This window comes from Mirounga leonina, unplaced genomic scaffold (genome assembly GCF_011800145.1).
Source record: "Mirounga leonina isolate KUSES-001 unplaced genomic scaffold, KU_Mleo_1.0 Mir_366, whole genome shotgun sequence".
Classification (NCBI taxonomy): Eukaryota; Metazoa; Chordata; class Mammalia; order Carnivora; family Phocidae; genus Mirounga; species Mirounga leonina.
In genome coordinates, this window is record NW_023270709.1 from 10,238,208 (window position 1) to 10,259,028 (window position 20,821).

At 35.2% G+C, this 20,821-nt stretch overlaps 1 protein-coding gene across 1 annotated transcript in view; it reads right to left on the minus strand.

Moving 5' to 3' along the window:
* Positions 1-6,802: 6,802 nt before the first annotated feature.
* Positions 6,803-20,821, minus strand: part of BLOC1S5 (biogenesis of lysosomal organelles complex 1 subunit 5) — a 42,808-nt gene continuing 28,789 nt past the window's right edge. The window contains exons 4-5 of the mRNA XM_035030821.1: positions 19,561-19,619; positions 6,803-8,338 (exon numbers count right to left, since the gene is read on the minus strand). Coding sequence (XP_034886712.1) covers positions 8,159-8,338; positions 19,561-19,619 — 239 coding nt within the window. The 3' untranslated portion in view covers positions 6,803-8,158. The remainder of the gene's footprint in view (positions 8,339-19,560; positions 19,620-20,821) is intronic.

The following is a 20,821-nucleotide window of genomic DNA, read 5'->3' on the forward strand; positions in this document are numbered from 1 at the left end:
TTTAGCTACTCAGGGTGTTTTGTGGTTCCATACTAATTTTAGGATTCTTCTATTTCTGTGAAAAAATGCCATTGGAATTTTGTTAGGGACTAACACAATCTAGCTAACACATATCATCTACAGTAATCATTCTGAATTTGGGTAGTACAGACATTTTTATAAATTGTATAAGTCTTCCAATCCTTCAGCACGGATTATCCTTCCATTTATTTATGTCTTCTTCAATTTCTTTCAACGATGTCTGGTTTTCAGTGTACAAATCTTGTACATCTGGTTAAATTTATTCCTGGGTATTTTATTCTTTTTGATGCAGTTTTAAGTGGGATTGTTTTAATTTCACTTTCTGATTTCTCTTACTTTCTTGTTGTTAGTGTATAGAAACACAATTGATTTTTGTGATTTTATATCCTGTAACTTTACTGAATTTGTTGATTAGTTCTAATAGTTTTTTGGTGAAATCTTCAGGGATTTTTGACATATCATGAAAGAAATAAAATTTGCAGATGACACTGACTTTTTATAGTCAAATTTTTCACCCATACATGGTGGATAAATTATTTGCTATGAAGGCTAAACTTCTCCAGGCCTGCCTGGTCTCAATCAAACTTGATTTTCTTTTTTTTACGTTTAAGGGAGGAAAACAATTATTCCAAAGGAATAATGGGAACCACATATTCTGTATTCACTTCCATTTTTAAAAAGTATTAATACTGCCCATGTTGACTGTGGAGTGGTTTTGCTGGCCAGGAGGGCTAAATGCATTGCAATGGGCTTGTATTCCCTTTATCCTTTAAGTGAAGGCTGGACCACTCTGGCTTGGTGTGTGTGTGTTGACAGTTCTCAGCGACCTCAAATCATACAGCAGTCTGTTCCCTAGTGGCATTTATCGGCCTTTTAACCTTGGTCACACTCATATTATTTTCTTTCTTTTTTTTTTTTTTAAAGATTTTATTTATTTGACAGAGAAAGAGACAGCGAGAGAGCGAACATAAGCAGGGGGAGTGGGAGAGGGAGATGCAGGCTTCCTGCTAAGCAGGGAGCCCGATGTGGGGCTCGATCCACCCTGGGATCATGACCTGAGCTGAAGCCAAACGCTTAACGACTGAGCCACCCAGGCGCCCCATATTATTTTCTATCCTGTGGCACAGTCTGAAACAGTAGTAAATACCTTTAGTAATTCAGAATATTTTAAAAGACAGAAATTTCACATATTGAAACTTACTAATCTTTGGTTAAATTTCACATGTTGACTTATTAATCTGTGTAGTACATGAAGCATTCTTTTTTAAAAAAAAATTTTTTTTAAAGAAAAATTGAGGGACACATCTATACCGTGGATTTTCATGACATTTATGGATTTTAAAAAAAAACATAAAAGAATTATTTATCTAGCTAATGCTGCTGGCTCAATGTTAGGTGAGCAAAACACTATATTCCCTGTATTTCTACCACTTTACTTTTTTTCCAAAGAACAAAGTGTATAAGTCTTGGTTACAAGGATGAAGTAAGATTAAATTACACATAAGGCACTTAAAAGTACAATGTAAACTGTAATCTATAAGCTGTGTTATACAAATGTGAGTATTGGTTACTTATCTTAAATCAATTTTGATTATTTCTGCAGAGACCATTTGAATCTTGAATTTTTGTGAGGATCAGACGTTAGTGTACTTATTAATTCACCGCTCTGGGCAGTGCATCACATGTGAAAATGTCAGTTTCTTTTTTTTTATGGAACATAAATATGAAAATATCAGAGGAAATACTGCTTTGTTAATTTTGCCAGATCAATCACAAGAAAGCACTGTTTTTAAGTTAATTTTAAAAATGAGAAGGAAGAGCAGGTAGTGATATGACCGATTTTTAACCTTCCATTCATTCTGTGACCTTGAGTTGCGCGTTATTAATATCCATATTTACTGGAGTCGAAAATTAATGAAATGATTTTAAAACTTTTCTGAAGGACTAAGAACTACTAGAAAATACATGTTCTGTAATGGTAGCTTCAAATATTTTAACTGAATGAATATTTAAAATATTCTTCTGATATTTTTCATCCTGAGATACAGACTTACAGCACCAAATGGCAAAAAAGGAACCTCTAGGGTAGTTTCAGGAAAGGAAGTCATTATGCGAAATTCCCAAGCAATAAAACCCTCTACTTTTAATTTGCACCAGAACCTAATACATCAACATAAATGGACATTAAGAAACAGTTCAGAAAGTGAATGGAAGTGTTCAGATGGAAAGCCTACATGTTCCAGGAGCAAAGAAGAGAATCTACGATGTATCTCGGAAGCATCTGTGACTCCTCCAGGTTTTTAGGGCACTTCTGGTTTAATACCACAGATCTAACCTCTAACTACATATCCATTTATTTACATATTCACAAACAACAGTAATGTCCTAAAAAGAAAATAATCCAAAATAAAGTATTCAGATAAAAGTGATCCAGGTTCAGAACAAGACTACTATATTCTTACTCGTCTTCAGTAGCTCACAAGCAGTAAAAAGAAAGAATCCAACAGAAGTAATAGAAATAATCAAATTAGTCTGCAGATAATAAATAATCAAATGGACAATATTTGGCACAATAATTAAAAACGAAACATATTGCTTTTTATACCAGAATATGGACATTTCTTTTGGAGGTAAATTTTAATATAATAAAATCAACACATACTTGTTTAACATGCTATTTCTGTACAGGGAAATCTCACTAGCTACTGAATATCAAGAACACTGGTGAAAAAATTTAACTATTTTTTTTTTTATTCATGGCTGAGTAATGGTAAATAAATGGAAACAACTGAAGGCAGATAGGAGTGAAATTCCATACCATAATTTAGACTGGGAATTAGTAACTGTCCTAAAGACATTTCTCCACCCCTGTAGCCTAGAAGGGCCCCAGTTTTGAGGAGCCATGTCTACACGGGGGACAGGAATTCACAGTCCGGGACTGTATTAGTCTCCTCTGACTGCCGTAACAAAATACTACAGATGGGGTAGCTTAAACAAAAGTGATCTGTTACCTCACAGTTCTGGAGGCAGTAAGTCCACAATCACAATTCCAGAAAATTCAATTTCTGGTGAGGCTTGCAGATGGCCAATTCTTGCTGTGTCCTCATATGAACTTTTCTGTGCGTGCAAGTGCAGAGAGCGCTCTGTTGTCTCTTCTTCTTTTCAGAAGGATGCTGTGTTATGGGATTAGGGCTCCACTTCATTTAACCTTACTTACCTCCTTAAAGGCACTTATCTCCAAACACAATCACTTTGGGGGTTTGGGCTTCAACATATTAATTTGGTGGGACACAATTCAGTTCGTAACAGGGACTGAGCTGGATGAAGAGTAGGACTGATGAACCCCCAAAGGGTACCACTCTCAGTGAGTAAACTAGAAAATACCTCAGTGTGCCCTTAACTCCAAGTAGATCTGTTGAGAAGTCTCCTCTAGGAATGCTGACACTCACATATGTTTGAGGATGAAGTTCACACTACCTGTGAGTAAGTGTACGTGCATGTGTGTGTGCACTCAGTGAAGGACAGGGGAGAAAGAGGAAGGAAACCCAAGATGAAAACTGAAGTGATCCAGGGTTGGTCATGCCCCAAGAAACAAACTGGTAGTTCAAGAAACAGAAAAACAGTATCTTCTCTATGGGAACATATTTTAAATAAAAATTCCCCAAAATAAAGTTTAGAAGAATACCAACTCAACCAAAATCACTGATCTTATTAGAAAACAAATCACCGTAACTGTTTCAGACAAAACAACATATACAAATTTAGATTTAGAGCCACAAAAAAGGAGAAAAATATGAAATTATCATATATAGAACGTAAGTACATTTAATATGTTTTAAGAAAAGAGAAAGAGGAAACAATGGAACTATCCCAAATGACCAGGAATGTTTGAGAAAGAAACAAACAATTCTTTGGAAATGAAAAAACAACTGTAATTAAAAACTCAATAGGTTATAAATAGGTTAGAGATGGTGTGAACACAAGAATTAGGGAACTGGAAAACAGATTTAAAGAAACTATCCAGAATTCAACACACTGAAAAGAGACAGAAAATATGAAACAGATATGAGATACAAAGAACAGAATGTGATGATTTCCTACAGGAGAGAATAGAGAGAATGAGTGATATGCAAAATTTAAAAGAGATAATGGTTGAAAATTTTCCAGACTTCATGAAAAGCACTAATTTTCAGGTTTAGGAAGCTCAATGAATGCGTACAGTATAATAAAAAGAAGTTAAAAAAGAAATACTGGAATAGGGGCGCCTGGGTGGCTCAGTCATTAAGCGTCTGCCTTCGGCTCAGGTCATGATCCCAGGGTCCTGGGATGGAGCCCCGCATCGGGCTCCCTGCTCGGCGGGAAGCCTGCTTCTCCCTCTCCCACTCCCCCTGCTTGTGTTCCCTCTCTCGCTGTCTCTCTCTGTCAAATAAATAAATAAAATCTTAAAAAAAAAAAAATACTGGAATAAAAAATAAAAGAAATCCACATTGTGTTACAATGACTTTAATTATAAAACACCAAAGATAAAAACTGTAAACAATGTGAGAGAGATTAGCTTCAAAGGATTAACTTCAAAGGAATACTGATCAGACTACAACTATGATTTCAGAAGCAACAATGAAAGCAAGAAGACAATGAAAGAGTATCACTAAATACTGAGGGAAAATAACCATCAATCCATCCATCTAGAATTGTAGAGCCAGCTACCTTTCAAGGATAGTAAAATGATAAACTGTGGGTAAGTCTAAATAAATACTGATTGTATACAATAAAATAGCTATTTTTGGAGTTAAACTGAGATAAATTAAAATTCTAGGCACTAACTGATTGAGGAATCAAACTCTTCAAAAGTCTCTGGTGTTTAGGAAGACAGTAAAGATACTAACTTTAGATTTTGTTAACTATGCAGATTAAATTTCTTGGTAAGCACTAAAAGTTAAAAATTGAGTTTTACCTTCTAAACTAGTAGAGGGAGGATAAACAGGAAAACAAAATGAAAATTAATCTATAAGAAAGCAAAAACAAAACAAAACAAAACAATGGGCAGTGAGGAAACAGAAAAGGTAGGACCAAAAGCACAAAAGATGATATAAATGAATCCTAATACATTAATAGTTTCAACAAATTTAAATGGATTAGATAGAAAGAAAAAAAATCCAGTTATGATTTTTAAGTTACAAATACTAACTAGCTGATGTGTGTAGCTTATGTAAATTTAAAAAAAACCACAGAATTAAAAGCAATAAAAAATGAAATAAAAACATTACTGGAAATAGAGGCTATGTCAACAAGATTCAGTTCTAAGCTTGGAAGATAAAAAATTCCAAAGTTGTATCTACCTAATAACAAAGCTTCAAAATACAGAAAACAAAAATTGATAGAATTACAGGAAGAATTAGAAAACTGACTAGAGTATGAAATTTCAAGGCATCTCAGAATCTGAGGGATTACACAGAAGGAAAACAACAGTAAAACAGAGATAATTGGAACAACACAGTAAGTTTGGTCTAATGGATACCCAACAACTGGAAAACAGCATATGTTCAAGTGCTAATGAAACACAAAAACTAACAATATTTTAGGTCATAAGGCAAATAAAAGAATTTCAATGTATCAGTCTTACACCAAACCATTCTCTAACCACAATCCAATTAAAGAATAAATCAACAAGAACAATTTAAAAATCTACAGGTTAAGAAATGAAAAAACACCCATAAATACGTAAGTCAAAAAAAAAATCATAATGAAAAATGGAAAATACTTAGACCTTAAGAATATATTTTTTTTTAAAGATTTTATTTATTTATTTGAGACAGAGAGAATGAGAGAGAGAGAGCACATGAGAGGGGGAAGGGTCAGAGGGAGAAGCAGACTCCCTGCCGAGCAGGGAGCCCGATGTGGGACTGGAGCCCAATGCGGGACTCGATCCCGGGACTCCAGGATCATGACCTGAGCCGAAGGCAGTCGCTTAACCAACTGAGCCACCCAGGCGCCCAAAAATATTTTTATAATACTTTAAAAAGGCAGAATGTTACTTCACTTGATCATTACAAAATAATCCTGTGAGCTATGCAGAACCCATTTTATCTCTGCTCAACAGCATAAACAGAAATGTTGTAAATTATGTAATTATTAGTTAATTTTTATATGCAAATAAAATATCTATCAAAAGTGATTTGGAAACTGGGAAATATAAGTGAAAATATTAAGGGGAAGGCAAACCAACCGTCTCTTTTACACACTATGTTGATTAGCTAACAAAGTTACAAAGGAAGAATTTAGTATCTTAATGCTGACAGTTCAAAAAGCTTACCAATTCATTTGGGTTTAAGAAGTCCTTTAGATCCTTATATAAAATATACCAACTTATACAGTATTTATTATCGTATGAGAGGAACAAACACTATCGGAAACCTTTGCTGCTCAAGAGGAATGGCCACTTTTGCGAACACATTTGCTCTCACACACACAGTCCTGATTTCTCGCATCTGCTCAAATGGTGCGCTGGCAATTAATAGCATTCCAAAAACTGCCTACAGTACAAAGGGAATTTTCATTTAAGGTTCCCCTCCCTTTTCATGTGTGGGCTATTTTTGGAAGTATGGTTTTATTTTTTTCCATCCACTGAAAGAGAATTAAGAAAATTCCAACATGCCTTAGTGTCAGCAAGTGCTCTTTTTAGTCCAGGTACCAGAGAATGATTGATGAACCTGTCAAGCCTACAGTAGCAGACAGAGAAAGTTGGCAGAAGTTCAGTGTTATTGAAAGAAATCTCAAATACTTATTTCATCTCCTCTATTAACTTTAATCACATTTTCAACATGCAGCCAAGAATGAAGCTTTACAGTAAGCCATAAATTTACACAAGCAAGCATTGTCACTTTTCTGCAGTAGCAACACTGAGATAACACAAGAGAGTTGGGTGTTTTCTTTCTTGTGCCTTTCTTTACTGGAGAGCAATAAAAAATATTTGAAAGATTTATCCATACCTTGAATTCATTCGCCATAAATCTCAGAAATTATTGCATTTAATTTTGCTTGGTTTATGGCAAATAAAAAAATCAACTTAGTTTCTCAATTAGACTGTTAAATGCAGATTTTTTAAAGATCACAGTGATGACAGAATTGGTACATGTTTCATCATAATACACCTGCTTATGAGAACAGACATTAAACACTAAAAAAGGATTTACATTTAACATGGATCATTTGCCATGTGGGCAAACACTTCTCGTTTATTCAGAGCCAGAACCTTTATACGGTTCCAGAGGGACTCCTTGGCAGATTTTGCTGATTACTCATTAAACAGTTGAAACACGTATAGACGTTATTTATCTTACAAAGCTTACCCACAGCAAAACAGACACAAAAATGAGGTAAATACCATGGACAAGATTATGGTTCTTGGAAAGGCTAAACGTCAAATATATTTTTGGTAAGCTTTTCCTTCTAAGTATGTTTTAAAAGCTGAAAATATTAAGTGCTGGAAGGCCACAAAACTTAGCAAGTGTGTTTTGTCATTCAGTGAAACACTTGGCATTATGCCGTACTACAAAATCTGTAACCTTTCCCAATGGGCAGTTCAAAGACCAACGTGGCCATCTTTGTCTCAGCAGAGAAAAGGTTGTACCTCTCACCTCTCTTAAATATGATCTCTGCTCTAAAGACGTTGTTTTTGTCCACATTACTCATGGAATAACACTGTATACATTCTTCCAATAACCAAGGACGTTATGACAGTAGCTATTCTATCTGCCTTCTAAGCCACAATAACTAATACTCACCCTCTATGAGAAAGAATTAAATTATTTTTCTAAGAAGTCTATACTTACAGTCCTCCGAGATAATCAATGGAAAAGACACCCAATTCTGATTAACAAAAAGCAAATTTATCCCATTTTTCCTCCTATCCTCCCCATTCAAATAATCATATATAGGCACTTAAAACTGGAAAGATGTAGCACTCTTCTTCTATTAAACAATTAAGACTCCAGTAGGACTTACTTTCTTCTGATATAAGAGTGCCACTGAATATATTGCTAAGCTTGAAGCAGAGGCTAAATGGTTTGGTGGGAACAGTTTTTTTGGGGGAAGTCAATGTTTTCTTATTAAATTGTCACTGTTATGGTTAAAGTTCTTAAAAGGTTGAAAATTTTGCTAGGTCCTTCTCCATGTCGGCATATTGTTCTTTAAGCCTCTCCGTGGCTTTTCTGTGTTCTTCATCCACTTCAGCCTGTCTGCTGTGTTGTTCTTTCATGAAATCTTCCCACTGGATTATATGCTGTTTTTCACTAGCTATTAAATGGTCATTAAGAATCTGAGAAAAGAAATTTGAAAGTCACATGACATTGTCCAGACAATTATTCCTCTATGCAGAAGAGACAAACATAACTTTACCTCTTGGTATGTGGCTACTGCAGCTTGAAAGTCACAGTGCTAAAACTGCATCACAGTTTTAATGTCCAACAAGAACATGACAAATTAGAAATGTCTAAGGCTTCTTTACTATGACTGAACATGGATGGGTAATCATATTTCTGAATTTTCAATAATGTCTAGTATCTTTAAATGATAAAATCAAATAAAACCCAAGTACATTTTCATGCCTATTTCTTCTCAAATTCCGCTTAACTGTATTTAATATTTAAATCAAGTTTAAAGAATATATGCCCAAAGAATCATTATTATGAGAAGTCAAGATGCATGTCTTACATAAAATATTTTTTCGATGCATTAAAAAAGACTTTAAATTCAAAAAAAATTTTGGGGTGCCTGGGTGGCTCAGTCGGTTAAGTGCCTTCAGCTCAGGTCATTATCTCAGGGTCCTGGGATGGAGAGCCCTGCGCATCAGGCTCCCTGCTCAGCGGGGAGCCTGCTTCTCCCTCTCCCGCTGCCCCTCCCCCTGCTGTACTCTCTCTCTCTGTCAAATAAATGAATAAAAAATCTTTTAAAGAAAATTTAAAAACAGATTTTAAATCTAAAAAAGATTTAGAGGCATAGATTATTAATCACTGGAAGAGAACTCAAGACATCTCTTCTGGCTCAGTTCCATTCCTTAAAGTAAATAAATACCAAAAGCATCTGTGCAAATATCTTAAGTTCTTGAGATGTCCCTTAATATTTCTATATGAAGATGAAAAAATTTTCTTTTGACTACCATGCTAAAGATAAAACAATGTATAAGTGAAAAAGGCGTAAGTTTAGTACAATTTCAATTATCTTTGAATATGTACAACAAAGAAAAGCTAAACAGGAAAAGAGAGTATGAAAAATAGCTTTATATCCCTGCCTTAAATGTTCTACATACATGTCTTTAGAAGTCTGGATACAGACTAAGTTCTATTAAACAAACAAACAAAAACTGTGACAGATATAAACCATAAAAAGTTATAAAGTACCTAAAATCATTATAAATTCCAGAACTCTAATGAAAACAGGACACCTGGTATACTCACATACTGGTGCCCAGATGCTTGGTCACACCAAAAAGATAGCTAATAGGAAAAAAATGGGAACTGTTTTCATGCTGTCATCGTGTCCTTGCTGCTCCATTTTCTCTCTCATCTGAGATGATGATAAGCAGGATGAAAAGGTGGATAAATCCATCATTCTCTAAGTAGCTCCGAAATGCATGTTTTTGCTACTTGTTTTGCATATCTTATCTACTCCTAAAAACTGCTCTTATAAAATTACATTATTTTCACTTTACAGATGAAGAAATTAAGGTTTAAGGACAGTAAATGTATTTCTCCATGGTCACTCAGCTATTAAGTTGCAGATTCAAACTTAGGTCTTTGTGACACCCAATCTATGCCTTTTTTATCCAAAGTGTGAACTGGATCTTTCCAGAGGAAGGTTTACACAGGTAGGAAAAGTCTCTTTTACAAGACAAAAACAACTATTACAAGAGCTTTTTCCTGCCAACGTGATCTGACCTTCCTCTGCATGGAGGCTTTTCAAGTGAAAAGAAGTTGTTGGAGTGAGTCTGAAGTTTGCGTTAAAGTCAAACATTCCCCTAAAATATGTGCCACAGACCCTTAGGATCTGCACAGGCACTACAGTGGTGGGGAGAGAGGGTTAGGGAGGGGTTTGCTGGTGGCAATAAATTTAGGAAACAGGTTAAACAAAATTCAGAACTTTACTTTTTAACTTTTCAGCCTCACGGATTGTAATTCTCCAAAAGATGAACAAAACATGGAGTTCATTAAACTCTTTTCATGGTCCTTTAGCAAAAACTATTATATTCTAAGAGAAAAGTCACAGTCAGACTAAAGAGAGAAGAAAATGCAAATAAACTTTCTCAAAATGGGATCCTGCTTTAGCTGTAAATTATTTTTTAATAAATACAGAAAATACTAAACATGCACACTCAGATGTTGTTTAATAGATTTTTCTTTTCTTTTTATTCTTTTAAGATATGCACCATAATTGGCTCAGCCGACCCTGTGATTTGGACCACAAGGCAACGGCCCTGATTCCACTTCCCACCAGAGAGCACTTTTTCCAGTGCTACTCAATGGAAAAATGATGATTTGGGAAGCATATAAACCTCACTTCAAATTCTGGTTCACTTGCTACCAGCTGCATGACCCTGAGCAAGTTAAAGTTTCTTTAATTTTAAAATGAGGAAAATACTTTATACTCATAAATAAATATTTATGAAGACCAGAGGTATTACATGTCAAGTTCCTAGCTCACTGCCTGTGGAACTTAATGAAAATTAGTATCACTATTATACAAATTATAAGCAAAACATCTAGAAGGAAGATCAAACCACTTTTTATCTTCCCCATTTTTTGACCTTTAATTTTAATAATTTTTTATTTTAATTTAATAAATTAATAATTTACTTTTTAAGATTTTATTTATTTGAGAGAGGCAGAGACCCTGCGTGTGCGCGTGCACACATGTGTCGGGGGAGGGGGCAGAGGGTGAGGGAGAAGCAGGCACCGGCTGAGCAGGGAGCCCAAGGCGGGGCTCCATCCCAGGACCCCAGGATCATGACCTGGGCTGAAGGCAGACACTTAACTGACTGAGCCACCGAGGCATTCCTAGTTTTAATAATTCAATTTCAGCAATAGATTCTTGTAATAATTTGAACAATACAGGCAACTCAAATAAAAGTGAGTTTCCCCTTCCCGGTTCCTATTCTCAATTCAATCCTCCTTGATGATTCTACTATTTACCATTTGGCTCTAAGAAAAGAATTTAAGATGTCACTAATTATCAGTATGTCTACTTTGTAGTTTCAGAATATTATGACTAAAAACATATATATCCAACTAGCTTTTTCATGTAAGATAGATCACTTCCAAGAAAAGAAGTTGAATGCTGACTACTCTCTAATCCAGCTGAAAATATAGTCTTGCTTTCTTACCAAGAAGTTCATGAAGTCACTCTTATTTTATCTTAGCTTCTCACTTTTAATAAAAGTAAGTGCTATGAGGGACGCCTGGGTGGCTCAGTCAGCTGAGTGTCTGCCTTCCACTCATGTCATGATCTCAGGGTCCTGGGATCAAGCCCCATATCCAGCTCCCAGCTCAGCGGGGAGTCTGCTTCTTCCTCTCCCTCTGCCTCTCCCCCTGCTTGTGCTCTCTCTCTTTCAAATGAATAAAAAAAAAAAAATAAGTGTCATGCAATCTTGCATTCTTAACAATCAGTTTAAAAAAAAAAAAGGCAGTTTCTACATTCATGTACTGACAATTCTTTGCATAAATAAGTAACACTTGACTACCTGGAAATAACATCTATCTGAAATTTAGTTGAGAACTATATGGTAAGTCTTTTAATCCATCAAAAGAAAAAAAAGATACCAAAAAGTCCAATTACAAATACTGCAGTATTCATGAAAAGCTCTTTTGATTCTGAATTAACTTACCTTACTTTGCACACAGTTCTAACCATGTTAATTAACTGGTTTCCAAAAGTACACTGTATTAAAAGTCACAAATTAGAAAAGAAATGCTGATAAATGAGGTAGGAAGAAATGATAGGCATCAGCCTTGTGGGGAAGAAGAAAGATACAAAAACTTAGAACACACAGTATTTGAGGGCATTTCCTACAGAGAAACACTCTAACACCCTGAGGACACCCCCATATTCACCACAATGTAAAACTGTCTATTCTCAATAATTCCTAATTCGTAAAGAAATTTAGCCTAAAATTCTTTTTATGAAAACCAGAAAAGTATGAAATACGTTTTTAAAGATGTCCCCCCAAAATAAAGTTATAAAAGTGGTGTGCTTGAAGAAGATAAAACCTCAGCTTTGTGGTAAGCGTGGCTAGATGGAATGTTTCATTTTCTAAGATTCCTAGACCCATAAGGTTTTATTGTATGTAAGAGCAGAAAAACCCCCAATTAGCTGTATCTTACATATCACCTAGGCAAAAAGTTAGAAAGTACTGTATGACAGGAGTGAAGGTTATACTAGGGTACAGCTATTCAAAATGTAAGGAAATGCAGTCTGGCCAGTTGCAACTTCACTGGAATAGAATGACAAGGAGCTGAGCAGCTGCTTCATCGAAAGCAGCACATAAGGTCCCTCCTAACAGACTGTCACAATACTTCCTCAACTCCACTGAAGCCATTCTGACGTCAGCGTGCGCCCCAGTTCATACACGAGGAAGTTACAGAAGCCAAGGACTTGGCCCGACATGCCAATCAATCTGTTCACAACTACAAAGAACTCTTGGAAATAAGGAGAAATCTTTTATAAATACTAAGCTAACTGCAGACGATCATCACCTGTGCACATCACCTTCAGAAACAGCAATTCTGCTTTTATGTTCAAGAAGTGGGGTTCTACGTGAGATTCAGTCTGAAGTAAGTGTTCCTTTAATTAAAACACATTTGAAAACAATGATCCGATCTAACTATAGTTAGAGTCACACAGCTTCATCTGAGTCTGATAGGAAGTGATAGCTCCCCACATACACACCAAATCCTTTCTCTAGTATCCTTTTTCCTGGCATTATTAATAGTTCAGTGAGTACTAAAGATTATTTCCTGATGTTTGTACAAATGCATCTCTTTAATAACAACACAATGAAGTCGCATTACACAGGAGGGTCTGCAGTTTTCTCTTTTCAGTAATGACACACCATGTACCAGGGGCACAGCAACAGCAGGAGGGTGGGGGAGCCCCGCCCTGGGTGCAAGCAGTAAGTGTATTGTCGGTAGAGAATTTACATCAAGGACACAAACAAATGAAAGACTGTTTTTTAGCATCACCAGCCACTGACGATACTGAAAAATGTCGGTGATAAAATACTCCTACTAAACCAAAAATCTTTCTCTGGTCTAAAGCTCTAAACAATTACTGAAGTTATTGTTGAATTTTAATAATATGTTTCAAATTAACACATTTTTATTGTTTATCCTTTAATAAATTTTGTATTTTACAGTGAAGTTAATTTAGAGGACTTCCAGTTACATAACCAGTCCTGGACAAAGATGAAGTTGGCTATACATGTTTATTTCCAAAGTAAATACTAAGCGGTCCAGAATCATTTCAGCTTTCTTTAGACACTAAGCCCCTCCAACCCCCGGGGAATTAAATATTATTGCACTTAAACAATGACAGTAGAGCAAATGCAGATAAAATGTGAATCAGTTCAAATCCATTATTCTACATGACCAATTTTTGGACTTAAATTTGAGTATGTTTTTATTTATACCTAAAATTTTTATACTGTGGGGATACTGGGAGCCATTAGAATGACTGCCAAAGAATAAAGATAGTATTGCAATTTCTGGAATTTATTGTGACACATGATTTTTATGAAGCTCTTCTAGACTTATGCTTAAAACTTTTCTGAACTATGTATCTATTGCTTCATGTCAAAGAAATTTTTCAAAATTATAATAAAAAAGCATTTTTAATCAACTGTGAGTCAAAACATTAATAAATCTGTCTATACTATTTATTTAATTTGAATAGTCAAGATCAATTCAATGAGGTTATTAACAAATCTGCGTAAGAATCAAAAGCAAACTGTAATATTATTATTCATTACCATAACAGACAACATGTAGATAACAGGGTTTTTTTCCTTTTTTTTTTTTTTTAAATAATCAATGTACTTAAATTTATTAATCTCTTACCTTTTTTCTTTGGTGTTACAGTACTTTTTAAGTTTTTTATTTTTTTACTGGTGTGACTACATACATGAAGTTAAAAACACCACCACCTGCATTTTTGTTCGTCATTACTTTTTAACATCAGGCTTATTATATTAAACATAATTTTGTTGGGAGGAGTGGTAAAAAATGGTCTATTCTAGGTGTCAAATATGGTATGTATGCTGCTCCTATATAGACATGTTTCCATGGACACACACTTAGAACAAGGTAGAATGAAGAGTAAAAATCCAGTTTTCTACTCTTTTTTGCTATATAATGTTGTTTAAACCAAATATATTAAATTATTAGTCTCAGGATTGGCACTGTTTTAAAAAATGACAGAAACTAACAAGTATTTCACATTCCAATTTCCAAAAGTATTAAGAGCTTTAAAAAAACGGACTGAATATGCCTGAATAGGCAGAAAAAAGTCTACAGGCACACAATGTGAACCACTCAGGGATTTATATGTGCTAATTTTCAAAACAAAAGTGCAACTAACTTTGAAATAGTTTTTCTTTTTCTAGCAAGAGTTTATGAGAGCATGTGGTATTAAAAATCAAGTCACATCAGAACCAGATGAGTTTACTGGTGAATTCTAGCAAACATTTAAAGAAGAATTAATACCAATCCTTCTCAATCTCTTCAAAAAATTTGAAGAGGAGGGAAGACTTCCCAACATTCTATGAGGCCAGCAACGTCCTGAGACCAAAGCCAGATAAAGACACTATAAGAAAAAAGAAGTGCAGATCAATATTCCTGATGAATATTGATATAAAATCCTTAATAAATTACTAGCAAACTGAGCTCAACAGCATATTAAAAGGGTCATACACTATTTTGTTCTTGGAATGTAAGGATGGTTCAAAACACATGAGAATCAATGAATAAAATATACTACATGAACAGAATGAAGGAAAAAAACACATTAATCATCTCAATCTAATGCAGAAAACGTGTTAGTCAAAGTTCAAGACACGAACTTTTTTTACCTTACGTGGTAAAAACACTCCACAAACTAGTGATAGAAGGAAACTATCTCAACATAATAAAGGCCAATATGTGAAAAATCCACAGCTATCATCATATCCAATGGCAAAAAACTGAAAGCTTTCCCTCTAATATCAGGAAGGAGACAACAAAATTTTGCTTTAGCCACTTCTACTCAACATAGTATTAGAAGTCCTAGCCAGGGCAATTAGCAGAGAAAAAAAGAAGGCATCCAAATTGTAAAAGAAGCAGCAAATTTATCTGTGCTTACAGACAGCATAGTCTTATATGTAGAAAACCATAAGGTTCCACAAAAAAACCGACTAGAACGAACAAATTCAGGAAATTTGCTGGATACAAAATCAAAACTCAAAAATCAGTTGCATTTCTATATACTAATAATGAACAATCCAAAAAGGATATTAAGAAAATTCCATTTACAATAGCACTGAAAAGAATATTTGGGAATGAATTTAACCAAGGAGGCAAAAGACTTGTACACTGATAATTTATATATATATATATATAATGATAATCTCATTAGAGATAAATTTAAATATAATGATAATCTCATTAGAGATAAATTTAAAGAGAAGCCAATCCTGAGGCCAAACTATGTCTAGGAATAGGTCTATAAATGAACTCTGGATACATAATAAGAACAAAATTTTGCATATACTATAGTCTAAATCAGTGATTCTTAATGGGGGGGTTTAAACACCATTTAATTTTCTCTTGTCCCTCAAATTTTTGGTTATCATAGCACAGATTAGGAGGAAGTGCTATTGGCATGTACTGGGTAAAAGCCAAAGATGCTTCTAAACGTCCTACAAAGCACAGGCCAAGCCACAACAACAAAGAATTATCTGTTCCAAATGTCCACAGTGCAGAAGTTGAGACACCCTGGCCTATGGGAAAACTCTGAATAAGCCAACTAAGGCCTAAAAGGCCCTTTCAAACATCTGTCAGTAATACACTGTCATTAATTTTACCAAAAAATAAAAAAGAATTTACTTCAGTAAGAAGTGTCAGAATAAGAGCTATTCCTTTGCATTTTCAAACTCTGTGACGAACAATGTATATGCTATTTTGTTGCTCTTATGAAAATAACCATGCAGGGGTGTAACTAAATCTAGTAAGTATCTGCAGACAAGATGAATCAAAAGATTTGTATTTACTTTATTATCATCTCTAGTCTGGTCGGATATGGCTTCCAAAGTTGACACGTGTGCATGAACCTAAGTTTAAACTACTGACAGGTATTAACAGTTGTTTCCCTTGATGGTATATTTTTAAGTCACTTAATTTTCCAAACTAGTTGTATTTGCATTTCATTACTTTTAATGCTAGCTTCCAAAATGCAACTTTGTACTAGAGGGTAGTTTTCAAGACATATGTCAAATAACTGGGGAATGTGCATTTATTGTTCTTCTGAATGTACTTTTGGGTATCAATTGTGGGAAGTGTAATTTGGATGAATGACGTTTATCACAATTTACTTCCCACAGAATTCCACATATTGTCTTGACATAAAAGAATTAAAGATTAATGGCAATAGTCTATTTTATTCCATTACTACTCCCATCTTTCTTTGTTCTGAGAGCCATTCAAATATACAAAATGTAGCTAGCCAGCAGTATAACCAAGGGCAACAATTAACATGAGACTGTAAAACCCAGCTAAAGGTCAATTTTGCTTTGTACACATTTGCTAGATGAAAATTTAAACTTTATGTCTATATCTCTTATATATATGTAATCCGAAACCTCTGCCATGTCAGTTTTGGCAAAAATCAGATATAGCAGTATAAAAAAAGGGTCGTTAAAGATACATATTTCAAATGTTCTAACTAGACAAGCACTAAAAAAGAAAACAAAGACTAAAGCTTTATTGACCTGCAGAATATAAAGAATGTTTACTTTTCTCTGAGCACTGTCTGAGAAATGCATCTTTGTGTAACATTTAGCTGATGAATTTTATTAAATTATCTTGAGAAAAGAAAATAATCAGAGTGGATTCTTACACACCTAGCCTCGTACATGCCATACCAATTCTTAGTGGAACACATTTCAGTACATTCTAAAATACTAATTTTTAACGTGTATTCCACATTAAGAAATAGTTCAGTAACATTCTCTGACATAATACCTATAAGAAATATATTTAAGACTCACATAATCTAAGAACGTTATTATTTCTTGAGGCCATTTTTATTCAAACCACAGTACAGTAACTTAGTATCTTTTAATTTAAGAAATCGTGAATAGGTGGGATTCTCAAGTGCTTCACCAACTCTAAGAGACCACAGCAGGGTTCTCACCCACCTTAAACAATAATTGAGCTGGCAGGGGAAAAATGGTGCCTTCCACTAGGAGTGGGATACAATCTGCAAAGCTGTTTCATGTAGATTATATAATACAATTTATCTGGTAAGTAGAAAAAAATCAATCTATCAGATAAGTATAAGTATAAGCAAAATAAGTATTTTGCAGATGAGGGGCTTGAAGCTCAAGGACTTGCGTAAGGGGATACAGCTAGCCAACAAAGGAACTACCAGAAGTAGAAGATTCCAGGTATTTTCTCACCAAAGCTGGTCGTTTTCCTACTTATATACAGTTAATACACCAAATGTGAGAAAGTTCCAAGTGACAAGAGGAACTATTCCAATTATAATTTAATTTTAGGTTAGTTCTGCTCAAGAGTGACAAGAATTGACATTTCATCACAATCCTAACTGTTCTGACAATGTCTTAGGAAGAAGGGCCAATAATGTATGAGTGCATATTGATGTGAATCTGCTTAAATCACATAGTAACATGCTACACAGAACACTTTTTGAAATTTTTATTCTGAAAACCAAGAGAACTGCTTATTTACAGTAACAGCCAGTACAGCCAGTGTTCTATCAAACAGCATTTGTTTCTCAAAACCAGAAATGCTCCTGGTGCCCTCAACCACAAATTGTTTAATATAGCATTCAAGATTCTCCACAATCATCTCCAGAAATACCCGTTTATATCCTCTACATAGCAGCTGCGTGGGACTACTGACTTCACAGCCTTTTGTCTTTGCTTACACTGTACCCCTCACCCTACAAATATCTTTCTTCCCATCCTCCATCAACTGAATTCCTACTCACTGATCAAGGTTGGGCTTGAATGCCACCATCTTCCTAATACATTACTCCTTTTGCCAAGATCCTACAAAGTTCTTTGTAACTTGACCACAGTTCTTACTTTATCCTACATCATACTTGTGTTAGTAGTTTGGGACACCTCTTCTGGACTGTTAGTTCCTGAGTGTATGAACTGCCTTCAACTTAACAAACTAAAATCTTTCATCCCCAGTGGCACCTCGCAAAGTAGAGAACTAAAAAATATCTGCTGTCCAGCCTGGCATGGCCCACACGAGCTCCAGTGCCTGCCTTTACAGTGCTCTCTGGACACTGCAAGCACTACACTCTGACAGATTTCCCAGCATGGCTTTGCCTTGCCATTTTATCAACACGCTCAGGGGCCCTGCTTCCTGACGCAGCCTGCTAGGACCCTACTCCTCCTGGGCAGTCTTCCCACCTGCCTGAAGTGTCAAGTCCTTTCAGTAAGGCCCAATTCACCAAATTGTTGAATTTTTAAACTCTGTATCGATATTTAGAGTTGAACAGAGGGTGTAGAAACTTAAACTCCGGCAAGGTTTATTTCACTGCATTTTTATACAGTGCAGATCTGAACTATTATTGTGGATTAACCACAATCCATTCCAGAGAAATGGAGATAGTAACACTTGTTGATACATAAAAGGCATTATATTCACAGTGATTTAGTATTTTCAATATTTCTTAAAAAGTATATCTTTATTAGTTTAGAACAATGATTAAGTTATAAAAATACTTTATGGAAATTTTAAGTGAAAACAGCAAATTATCACAGGATAATTTGTGTTGTTTTTCCATATCTGAACTTATTTAAGATATACTTTCAATAAGCAAAGCACTACCTAGCAAGTGATTCACATACTCTTAGGACTATTCATTAAATAACCCATCCACAGGTATGAATGCTTCCTTTTCTAGGAGAAATATACTCATCAATACTTCAAGCTTAAATAAAAGAATTATATTTCCAATCCGGTGGGTATTTTTTGTTCTATGTAAAAGTCTTAGTCTCTGTTCTCAATCAGACAAATATCACTTCCAGGGAAAACATGGAAATGTTGAAAAAGGAAAAAAAGAGGTCTGCAATTTGAATTAGAAAAGTATGGATGGGGCAATCATGTGCTCATACCTCAACATTATCTTCAATGAATTAGCCATTTTTAAATCACTGCATAAAGAAAATAAATTTGGAGATTTTTTAAATCAAAAGCAAATGCTAACAATATGATGATATTAAGAGTTACAGGCCCCATTAGCCAAATGATCTACTTTTACCTTCTTTCGTTCCTGCTCCCTCTGTTGGAGTCTACAGACCGAGTCAGAAGCTGCTTGCACTGAAATAAAACAGACAATGAGTTTCAATCAGCAGCCCTTGTTCAAGACTTACCTGAAACCAAACCAAACCAAAACAAAACACACCAAAACTTGGATTGTTTTAGATCTCATGATAAAAGAACTGATACTATTTTGGTCGTGGTGAGGTGGCTAGAAGGGAAAAAAGAAGTTTTACCAGTATATTCAGGATACCATAATTAGAACCACCATCATTCTTGAGCCTTGAGGTATGCTTGAGGTACAAGCCAAGGGCATTTTAAGTACTAATTCCAATGACAAGTTGTCAACAATGACTTCAGAATTCTCCAAAAAGATATAAAATGCCTGATAAATTTACCATTACATTCTGATTATGTCTTTACAGTGTCTCTTTGATTCGTTCACCCTCCCTCCCCCCCTTTCTCATTCATACGAACTTCTCTCTTGCAGGTAGTGCTTGATACCTACAATGCTTCCACAACTTTCTTGTTTCTCCTCTCTTATCTGTTAATTCATCCTGGCTACCACTGCCAGATTCAAATTTCTCTGGGCTGTTTTCATTGAGTGATTTCCCTTTCTAATGGACCACAACTACTAGTAATAATTATTAGAGTTATTTATTATTACTAATGCCCAGACCCATGCTAAGTACTTCCCATGTATTAGTCGTCTTAATCCCACTTTCCTATTAGGAGAGGATCACTGTCCCATTTCACAGATTTTTGGCATCTGTAAAAAACTGAGGTACAAAGAGAAGGTAATACGACTCGTAAGTACAGAAAGCAGGATTTAAAATCAGACCCCTGCCTCTAAGGACTTGGCTCATACCCTCAACACTCTACTCCTCTTATGATCTCATCAATGAAACTGGTCTTCATCCATCAGTTTTTCAGACCCTTTCATTTACTGGACCCATCGTATTTCTGTACACAAATGTTTTCACTTATTTCACTGTTCTGCATGCAGGTTAACAATGAGCCATGGTCAAATCTAGAGTTGAACACTTAGTTGCATAACTTGGCATGTTTGCTTGCGCGTTCATTCACTTGTTTAATACTGAATTAATACTGGATTTAATACTGGCACCTACTATGTGCCAGGCGCTGTGACTACTGCGGCTCCTAGTCCCTTAGCACCTTAGTTCCTCATCTGTAGAATGAGCATAAGAACTAATACGAGCATTTGAGAACTGACATTAAATGAGATAATATGGCAGAAGCTA